Consider the following 10,387-nt stretch of genomic DNA (forward strand, 5'->3'; position numbering starts at 1 on the left):
AACCCAGAAGCATTCAAAACTGACTACTCAAAATGTGGCCAAAGAACCATGATGGAGCACATCTTTTGGAACTGCCCCACGGACCCACCGCCCGAAGAACTCCAGAAGCTTGTAGGCTCGCAAATGTGGGAGACCCTACCGGCCAGATCTGATCTGGAAGTGCAAGTCCAGGTCACAGCATGAGCACAGGAGGTCGCCTTCAGCGCTAACTGAGGGCCTCTTGGCGGGGTCAACAGAACCCATCACTCCCAGTACCGATATTAGAGCTTTACAACTGACCGATGATCAATTATGGAAATGCATGCACGCAAATCAGTTTACACCTTGTGGGATCTATTACGACCGCGCACCACCGCTCAGTGTTCAAAGCACATACTGCATGACTGATGATAAAAGCCTTCACTGTTCGAGTGCAGTGCTTGAAGCTGTAGGGCAAGGTCACAGCTCCTGCATTTGTATCATCCATAGTTGTGCGGGTAGTTGCATTAAGAGACAGGACAGGGTTATTGGAGAAGTATGGGAAAGGCCTTTGGCCTGCAGTGGACGTAATCAGGCTGATGTTGATGTGTCCGGAACACCTGAAATTCTTCACATTGTACACAACGTACTTCGGCTAAGGAATTTTATGAATTCGTATCAGCCATGACTGTAATTATCGAGATTCCAGGGTATACCAGCAACTGCTGCAGGAACAGTTTGGACATGGTAGCACGCACGAAAGCAAAGTATTGTTATATGCTCAGGGAGCTGTCAGCTTGCTTTGCCATTTTTATCTCTGTTGGTGGCAGGTAAACGTAAAATTAATTTACAACCATAGATTCATGTGACAGCTTCCCTGTGGTGTGGTCTCTTGTCCCATCACCAGTCTCATTCTCTATTCTGAGTCTACTTTTTAATTTATGTAATTTCATGCCTTCTATCATCATTTTGGTGTCTTTTATAGCTGATGACATGACGTTTATCTCACACAAAGCTGTTAGAGGGTTAATGCTCATTCTGAGCTCCAAAATTCAAAGGTTTTGAATGACTGCCAAAGGACTTGCCAAAATTTACTCAAGAATGAACAAACACAGTGGCTTACTAAATCAACATTTTCTACAAATCACAAATATAACTTACTGCACAAGGAGCTTCTACCAACAAAATCACACAAGTTGCTTTTCAGTCGCAGCTTTCTTGAAAGCTCAGCATCCTCTATTTTCCAGCTCCACGTTTACACCAAGCGTGTCTTATCCTTTCTCTTTAACACACTGCTCAAACTGTTGGTCTTTTATCACCCATGCCACGTCATTAGTAGCTTCTGTTTTGTTACTGAAGTCATTGAACTATCCAAGTCAAAACAGCTCCTTGCAACCTTTTTTTTGTTCGTCCAACCTTCGATTTCTTCACCCAGACAATGCTTTTTATGCATCTGCTTCTTTCTAGCTTAAAAAAAAATACAGTAATGATACCTTGCTGAAGCCACAGAAGGCCACAGTTCCTTTATGATCTGCAGATTAAGGATGCCACCTGCTCCGTTCACAGCATCACAAAAAATCCACTGTGATAAGCGAGAAATTGGCTTCAAAATTTTCATGGTAAATTGCTAACTCTTGCTACATTCCTGCTCCCATGCCGTTGGCTCAGAACTTTGACAGGATTTGATGCCACATATCAGTTTCGAACTGGCCAAGTCAAGTTCAATGTTTTTTTGCTAAAAGTTTGAAACAGCTTGAAATTTGCAGAGCTTTCGAAACAATGCAACATCACAAAGCTGACCGCATGTATTCAGCTCCGCGTGCACGGACCTTTCAGGTATTGGACAACTGAGCGGTGACAGACCATCCGGCCGCGAACGTCAAGAAGACTCAGCTGTGGGGCGCGTCAAACTCTTCACACTTTATTGCAACATCGTGATGAATGACATGGGGGAATATTTACAAGCCCGACCGGCACTGCCTCAGTCTTCGGCCTTCTCGGGCGGCGGTCCGCACGGCTGCAGCATCTTCTCCATGATGTTGAAGCGCACGCGGGCCTTTGTCTCGTTCTCGACGACCGCGAAGTAGTTGAGGACGTCGAAGTGACCCAGGTACGAGGCGTAGGTGTCACGGTGCTGGTTCACCAGCCACTCGTAGCGGCCCGTGTCCGCGTGGCCCGTGCCGATGTACTTGGACTGCAGGTGCTCCAGCTGGCTGTGGATGTTGTACCGGTCGCCCATCTTCGCTTCTCGTGCGCCCGCTGCCGATCACAAACTCGGCACAAAGTTTTGAGGGGAGTTCACGACACGCAACGCAAGGCTGGCGAAGCTCACAGCTCACAACAACACGGCACCGATCAAGCGATCAAGGCACGAATATGACACAATGGATCGAAACGCAAATCAATCGTCGACCGCGTGTACACACGAGCTGCAAGAAAACTGCTCATAATTATGATGATGATGATGCTAGCGTAGATGATGATGAAATTGATGATGGCGAGCTTAACGCTCGTGCTCAAACGTTATGTCAACGTCTTAACAACGGTCAATTTAATTTCAACATAAAATGTCTCTAAAATCAAGTTTTTTCTTTCATTAATAAAACAACGCAGCGCCGAATATGCGTTACAGTGCTGCTTAAAAAAAAAAAAATTAACGTATGTGTATCCAAAGTGTTCACGAACACAGTTTATTATAATCAGTTATTTTTTAGTAATGTGCAACAAAAAACTTCTTCGCAAAACAGTAATTAATAACTGTGCATCACTTTCACAGTTCAACAAGTCCAGCCAACGGTCCAACACCAGCCGCACCCTTGCAGCCGTAGCCCCGTTCCCCATAGCAACAGTTGATAAGAACGCCGAATGGCCGCCTAGGACAAGGAGGAATGACGGCTTACATTTCGTTGTTCGTTTAGCATACGTAGTATTGCTTGTGCGCGTTATTATTTGGCACCGAAGTACTCAAGATAGAGTTGATTCACCGATCGCTGCACTGGAGCGGCTGCAGTTCTAAGGCAGCAGGTTCAAAGACTCGGGATCCGTCGGGTCGACAAACGCGGCGATGGGTGGTTGCTGCGCGGTCGGTTGCTCGAACCACAGCAAAAACGGCGTGCGTCTCTTCCAGTTTCCTAGGGACCCTGAGCGGCGCAGGATTTGGTGTCTGCGCATCAGCCGAGCTTACTGGGTGCCCTCTGCAAGAGCCGAACTGTGCGAGGTAAGTACGCCGAAGCGCCGCTCTTACGCTAAAGACAGAGCGTTTAACATGCCAACGCAGCACTGTGGGCTGTGAGATAGGTCTTACCTAGTGGAGAGCCACCTCGTGGGGCCACCATAGTGCAGGACTCCAAACGTCATAGTCTAGAGCGAGGTGCTCATATCGAACTCTGCAGTCGGGAAAGCCCGATTGGAACTGGCCAAATACAACCAGTTAGAAGAACCAATAGAATTTCATTTGGTTCCAGATGTGTTTTGGACTGTTACAACTGCATTTTCGACTTCGGTTTCGTTCAAGAACGGCCTTCAGGGAAGGTGGTACTGTTGCTGTGTATGGAGGTATGAAGCGCCTCCTTGGGATACGGGTTTTCTGTAGCTAGTTCCGACATGCCACCTCCCTAAACGGCGAACACTGTTACCCTTCCTATAAGTGGCATTGCGGGCCAGATGACAGCTGTAGTGATGTGGAAGATGCCCAAAGCACCACGGTGTAGTTGAGACACTGAAGCGAGCAAGCCGCATAGCCCTAGTAGCTTTGGGACGTTAAGCCCCCATAAACCAAACCAACCATTGCTGGACTATGTCCACTGGTACTGTACTCCTCCTGTATAGACATTCACTCAGCTGTGCTAACTAGGCTTTGCCCACATGCCAACTTGTACGCATGCATAGGTCTAAAAAGCAGCTCTGTCCGAGGTAAACACTAAAGTTAACTCATACTCAGCCGAATGAACCTCACTAATCGTCTGTAAATTTTTTTCTTGCAGGCACACTTCGAGCCATCTCAATTCGAGCAGCACAGAGCAGATGGCTGGAAAAGGCTGAAGCTGACTGCTGTTCCCTCATTGTTCCCTCACAACAAAATGCCACTCAAGCAACTGACAGAGCAGGTGAGCCCATGCTGCTGATGTTCTGAAAAAAACGATTAAGAACTCAAATGTTAAAGCTTCACATGAGGCTCTAACGCTGAAACTGAAAGTCGAACTTAAAGGGACACTGAGGAGAACTCTATCAATTTTTTTTTGTTAGCAAAATCTGATAGTTCGACATTTCATGGCTTTGTCGTCGCTTGTCCGGGAGCAAAATATGCATTTATTTCAAAGAAATTTGGATTTGAAGCTGAAAAAGTTTTTCCCGCCGCTCTGATTCAAACTCAGGGAACTCTTATGACATCACGGCAACTCTTAGGATGTCACAGAAGGGAGTGACGTGAAACGTGATGTAAACGCAGACTCCGTGATTTCTGACGGCTAGCGATGCGATGCTCAACCTTCCTTTGCCAGCCTCAGAAATTCGTGGAATCCATGAAGTAAGGAAAATTCCTCCAAGGTGGCGCCTCTTGTCCTAGGAAGTCATCACACTTGTACTTGCGAGATTGGCCTGTGGCGGTGATACCTGTATTTTGGTTCTTGCTATTTTCTACATTACAAGAGCTTTGTTTTCAGGAAGAGTAGCGTTTTTGTGATCAGGAGCTGCTATTCTATCGATACAAGCCAACTTCAATTTCTCCTCAGTGTCCCTTTAATGTTAGGCTCAGTGTTGTACCTAAAATATCGTTGCCCAGATGTTGAAACTGAGTAGATCAGCTCTGAAAATGCTGCTCAAGAAACCAATCGACACTTTTCTATATTCAGGAGCAGAGCTCAAGGCAATGGCGAAAAAGGCAGCCACCGGTTTCTCCTTGTGACGAGATGCCTGATGAAAAACACTGCAAGGTGGGTCCCACTAAGACCATGTTGCTCAAGCAGAAAGCCTGAGCAACATGTTGGAGTTCCTTGTAACCTCGTAAAGAGTCCTGTATTGAACTGGGAGGCTGTTGTGAAAGTTACACCGTGATCTAGAATCTTGTCTGACCTAATTCACTCGTTGAGAATGTCCTTGCAGTACACACCATCCATGACATGTAGGATCTGGCTAAAAGCACTGAAAATATCACATCTTCGGTGGTTTTCTCAACTGATGGGATGTTTTGCTAGTCAACGAAATGAAGAGAACTCGTATGTACTGCTTTGGTTGAAGCACAGCCGTACTTTATATCTTACAAGATGAACAACTATTGACAATGTATTCATGAGAACAGGTTGTGTTGCATCTCTTCAACACTTTGCGATTTTCACCCCCTGCATAGAGCTTTGCCCTGTGCAGTGGCCAGTCTTTTGCGGTACTTTTGGGGAAAAAAAATGGTGATTAATGACAATTTAAAGGCCAGTAAGTGATGAGACATGCAGTCATTCAGGCATTGCAGAATCAGGGTGTAGAAGAGTCTTATGCAAAAATACTGTTAGATATCTATAACAACTGCATAGCTACCATAGTTCTTCATAAAGTCAGCAATAAAATTCCAATTAGGAAGGGTGTCAGGCAGGGAGACACATTGCCTTGCTGAGTCACTCGGGAGGTGAACTGCAAAGCATGATCAATGAGTTATACGTGCAGATCAGAATGGTGGGTGTAAAAAGTAACATGCAGAAAACCAAAGTAATAATCAACAGTTTCGCAAAGGAACAGCGGTTCACAGTTGGTAGCGAGGTGCTGGAAGTGGAAGGGAATAAATCTACTGAGGGCAGATAGTGGCTGCTGATCCGGATTGTGAGAGGGAAATGACTAACAGAATAAAAAAATAAAAATGGGGTGGAGTACATATGGCAGGTTCTCTCAGATTATGAATGGCAGTTTACCATTATTCCTTAAGGGAAAAGTTATACAGCAGCTATATCTTACTGGTACTCACCTATGGTGCAGAGATCTGGTGGCTAACGAAAAGGGTTCAGCTCAAGTTAAGGACAACGCAGCGAACTGTGGAAAAGAACATGATAGGTGTAACGTCAAGAGACCGGAAGCGGGCAGAGTGGGTGAGGGAACAAATGTGGATTAATGACATCCTGGTCAAAATCAAGAGGAAGAAATGGGCTTGGGCAGGGCATGTAGTGCGAAGGCAAGATAACCGCTGGTCCTTAAGGGTAGTGGAGTGGATTCCAAGAGAAAGTAACCGTAGCAGGGGGCGGCAGAAGGTGAGGTGCGCGGATGAGATTAAGAAGTTTGCAGGCAAAGGGTGGATGCAGCTGGCAAAGCACAGGTTTAATTGGAGAGACATGGGAGAGGCTTTTGCCCTGCAGTGGGCGTAGTCAGGCTGATGATGATGATGATGGCGAGTGACAAGCTTTATCCTCACTCTTTGTGTACTGACATTCAACAAGGTAACTTTTACATTAGCCAGAGCATTTATGTACTCTGGCCATGGGCAGCTCTAGATTGCACAGTATTGCGGCCTGTTACCATTGTACAATAGGTGATATGAATGCCTTTATAGTCAACGACAACTTTTTTTGCCAATGAAGAGAGAGAAAGAGCTACAGCGTCTGTGACTTTGCCACTCTGCCACACGTACTGTGTCACTTCAGCCACAAGATGGCCACCTTGTATGCTGCTCGGTGCGCAGTTGCTTTGCTTTATCGCTGGTGTTAGCTGGCATTATCCATGGAAGTTTCTTGTAACCGGACATGCCAGAACAATTTGTTGCAATCAGATAAAAAATGAAAATTGGTTTTTGGGAAAAGGAAATGGCACAGTATCTGTCTCACATATCGGTGGAGATCTGAACTGCTGGGTAAGGGAAGGGATAAAGGAGGGTGTGAAAGAAGAAAGGACGAAAGAGGTGCTGTAGTGGACGGCTCCGGAATAATTTCTACCACCTGGGGATCTTCAACGTGCACTGACATCGCACAGCACATGGGCGCCTTAGCGTTTCGCCTGCATCGAAACGCTTCCGCCGCAGCCGGGTTCGAACCCGGGGAACTCCGGATCAGTAGCCAAGCGCCCTAACCACTGAGCCACCGCGGCGGGCATGTTTTTGGCATGACTGTCTACTTCGAAAATGTGCAGTCATGTTAGAAATTTACGAGAAATAACTAGTCTAAGAGGAAACTTAGCAGCAACCGGCGACTATATTCTGCGGCATAGGAAGAGAGGGCACATTTCGGTTCTGAAGCTTTGCCTGCATTGCCAAGAAAAGTTCTTACGTAGTATAATGTTTCACGCAACTTGCTTTGCGTATATATTTATGCCAACTTATCTTGGGTATTGGCAGATATATTTTTTCTGCATATTTTTCATGGCAAATGTAGTGATTGTATTGAATCTATGCTATGACAAACTTTTGTAAAATGCTAATTCACTTTGCTGCTGATCTTTCTTTTCTTGTTGAGCAGAATACAGTAGCAGTATTTTCAGCAGCTAAGCCTGCATGTTCATGAGGTCAAAATGTTTGCTTCTTCCATAGCAGCTTGTGCCACGACCTTTTTAACTTCACGTCTTTACTGCTTCATCCAGCTGTTGCTTCAGCTTTGCTATCCTTTTCTTGTTTCAATACCTGTGCTATGGATCGCCTTGTCATAGGTGCTTTTAATAAAGAGTATCATGCTACTCAAATGGGCTGTCCATCATGTTCTAGTTCTTCATTCTTTCATCCATGTCAAATTTTGAAAGAAGATTGAATATTTCTGACAGTAGCTTAAGTGGCAAGGCCCAGACAGGCATGTTAATTGTGTGGCATGATATCTTTACCTCTCAATAGTTGTGTTGGCCTCAGGCAAGGGGATATACCATTGTCTAAAAAGAAAACAAAAGATGCCCGGAAGCAGTTGATGTGTTGTGCTTTCACCTGTAATGGTTGGCAGGTGGCCAAATGGAGAGAGGGAAATCCTCCTCTCCATGTTTACGGTAGAGGAGGGATAAGGAAAGTATGAGAGGGAAGAGAGGGTAAGGAGGTTGAGATTAGCCTAAATGGTTAAACCAAAACTAACAGCTTTCTCTGGTTAATGGGCAAAGCCGGTGAGCTCAGCTGTACAAATTCTTTCCTCAACCTCAGCTAGGTCATATCATTTGCCAGAGTTTGTTCTTCAATCTATTTGGCAAACTTTCTGCCTCTCAGTGTTACCTCTACCAGTTCTCTTTCCATAACCCACTGTGCTGACCTCACTCGCAAGCCTTTTAACTCCCCCCCCCCCCTTCCCCCAAAGTTCGAACTCTGCTGCGAGTCTTAATACCTGTGCTACACGAATACGTTGAAATGACATTCGAGTCGAACGGCATTCGAAACTTCCAATGGCATTCGGACTGGACGGACCCGCACAGTGCTACACGACTATTCCAAAAGCATTCGAAAGCTTCAGTATTCTGCCGCCAAGCTACAGGGGTGCTGCTGCCATCAAGTTTTGTTTTAAACAAATATAGCAGCAACAATTAATTTGTATAGTTACAGTCCGCTATAAAATTGCTACGTTTAAAAGCAATATGTCATTTCTAATAAATTTTACTATTTATTCATTACTAAACGCCTCTGTTCTAACAGAGGCCCAAGCCCATAGCCCAGCCATTTTTTGTGTGCGGTCTGTTGGCTACACTGGGCTCTATCTCCTGCGTGTGTCGCAAAAAACGAAAAAGTGCAATAAACATCACTGAATAGAAAAAAGTTCACTTAAAATGTACACAAAGACGTACACGCACACAAAATAAAAAGACAAAACACAGCAAAAGCAACAGCACAAAGTGAAAAAACTGGCACCGGACCAAAATGGCTGCTTTTCTTTCCTACGATGGGTTCCAGAGTATGCGGTAAATATTTGCTTGCTAACAAAACTTCCGGAAAAGATCCGTGTAATGTATATAAATAGTATTTAGAATTTCATCGTTTAACGAACATATTTGCTCTTCAAAACTTATGCTGCCACCTATGGCGCGAAGACGCTGCGGTAGAGAGTAGTCGTGCTTGCGCCTCGAAGGCATTCCAAAATCCCGAATGTCTCCGCGGAGCTCCGTCGACTCGAATGTCATGTGAACCGAATGCCGTTCAAAAACGTCGTGTAGCAGCCCAGGTTTGGCAGTCGAGTCGAATGACATTCGTTTGGAAGGCATTTGAAACGCCCGTGTAGCACAGGTATAACGCACGATTCTGAAGCGTACTTCTCGTACAGGTTTTACAGGCTGGCTATGAGACGGCGACTACAAGGACATTCGATGAGGGTGCCCCCACCAATGAGGACTGCAGTGGTGACAACAATGCCAACACCAGTGACACTGCTTCATGCTGCCATTCAGGCAAAAAGTTGACACACTGACTAACTGGGATGTCTTCATGCCTGTCCAGCATGCTTGGGTCTGAACGCCTGCGTTTGTGCCCACAGCCTACGCATAAATACTGTAGTGTGCGGCTGGGAACAGACACTAACACGTGGGTGTGTGTGAGACTGCGAGTGTATGACACCTGGGTATGTACAGGAAAAACGCTTTTGTAGCGATAGCTACATTACTGTAGCATTTCAAGCCTTCAGCATGGTGGCGCCACCACCCTATGGCTGCGCTGCCACGCTGTCGCATGGTTGGTCACGTGGTGCGGAGCAGCTGCCGGCGGCGCGGCACCGTGGCTGATCACGTGGTTCGTCACCTGGTTGGTCACGTGACGAGCCACGTGGTGTGGAGCAGCTGCTGCTGCCGGCGGGAAACCAAGCTGCCACAGCTGTGCGCATGCGCCGTGTCAAGTGGGACGAAGATGAAGAAGGAACGCCCAGCGAAACGGAGAGGTGAAAGACTGACTTTGCAATTCAACTGAGCAAGTTCCACTCGGCCAGCTGTGGCTATTGCGTCATTCCAGGTTTAACCAGAGCTAAACCACTGCCAATTTTTTGTTTCTTCAATCCCTTTTCACCAAATAAACTTTCAGTTGCGAGTCAGGGCCTGTCCTGTTGTATATTTGTATATTGTATATTTTTCTCTTGAGGATATTGGTAAACTGCCATTCATGATCAGAGAGAACCTGCCAAATGCACGCTGCCCCATTCTTATTCTAGTTAATTTCACTTTTGTGATACGGATCTGGCAAAGCATTGCTGGGCCGGACTCCTCCTTTTTGTTTTATGTATTTTTTTTACATTTTCTGAGAGGAACAATAAAAAGGGTGAAAAAAGGGTCACTACTTGCCCTAAGTAGACGTATTACCTTGCCACTTCCAGCACCTCGCTACCAATTGTAATAATTAATCCCTGAGAGGGATTTACACCGTTCACCAACTGCTGCTCTCAAAATTAAATATGCTTGTTAACTGTACTAGCATTATGTTTAAATGTCTTAGCATGTGTTTTTCTTGTCCTGCTAGTGTATGAAGTGTTTCTGCACATAAGCTCAATTTTCACTGCAATTGTAACCCCCCTTATACCCA

The 10,387-nt window shown here is 45.7% G+C and overlaps 2 protein-coding genes across 3 annotated transcripts; one reads left to right on the top strand and one right to left on the bottom strand.

The window, feature by feature from the left end:
* Window positions 1–1,854: 1,854 nt before the first annotated feature.
* Window positions 1,855–2,431, bottom strand: Sf3b5 (splicing factor 3b subunit 5). Its single transcript, XM_077644801.1, has one exon. It carries the CDS (start codon window positions 2,195–2,197, stop codon window positions 1,940–1,942), a length of 258 nt encoding a protein of 85 aa, XP_077500927.1. The 5' UTR covers window positions 2,198–2,431; the 3' UTR covers window positions 1,855–1,939.
* Window positions 2,432–2,776: 345 nt separating this feature from the next.
* On the top strand, window positions 2,777–9,905 carry LOC144111488 (THAP domain-containing protein 2-like). Of its 2 annotated transcripts, XM_077644799.1 has the most exons (4): window positions 2,788–3,175; window positions 3,942–4,064; window positions 4,809–4,889; window positions 9,147–9,905. In XM_077644799.1, the coding sequence occupies exons 1-4, from the start codon at window positions 3,023–3,025 to the stop codon at window positions 9,288–9,290; spliced, it is 501 nt and encodes a 166-aa protein (XP_077500925.1). In that variant the 5' UTR covers window positions 2,788–3,022; the 3' UTR covers window positions 9,291–9,905. The 2 variants fall into 2 exon arrangements, with proteins under 2 accessions (XP_077500926.1, XP_077500925.1); XM_077644800.1 differs by lacking the exon at window positions 4,809–4,889 and having other exon boundaries at window positions 2,777–3,175.
* The last annotated feature ends 482 nt before the right edge of the window (window positions 9,906–10,387 follow it).

Source organism: Amblyomma americanum, chromosome 11, assembly GCF_052857255.1.
Source record: "Amblyomma americanum isolate KBUSLIRL-KWMA chromosome 11, ASM5285725v1, whole genome shotgun sequence".
NCBI classification, from domain to species: domain Eukaryota; kingdom Metazoa; phylum Arthropoda; class Arachnida; order Ixodida; family Ixodidae; genus Amblyomma; species Amblyomma americanum.

What these genes read in the sequence shown, in the direction of transcription:
- LOC144111488 (XM_077644799.1), top strand. Translation starts at nt 3,023, where the DNA reads ATGGGTGGTTGCTGCGCGGTCGGTTGCTCGAACCACAGCAAAAACGGC. An exon ending in CAAGAGCCGAACTGTGCGAG is followed by an intron (nt 3,176 to 3,941) that starts GTAAGTACGCCG and finishes TTTTTCTTGCAG; the next exon opens with GCACACTTCGAGCCATCTCA. An exon ending in CTGATGAAAAACACTGCAAG is followed by an intron (nt 4,890 to 9,146) that starts GTGGGTCCCACT and finishes CTTCTCGTACAG; the next exon opens with GTTTTACAGGCTGGCTATGA.
- Sf3b5 (XM_077644801.1), bottom strand. Translation starts at nt 2,197, where the DNA reads ATGGGCGACCGGTACAACATCCACAGCCAGCTGGAGCACCTGCAGTCC.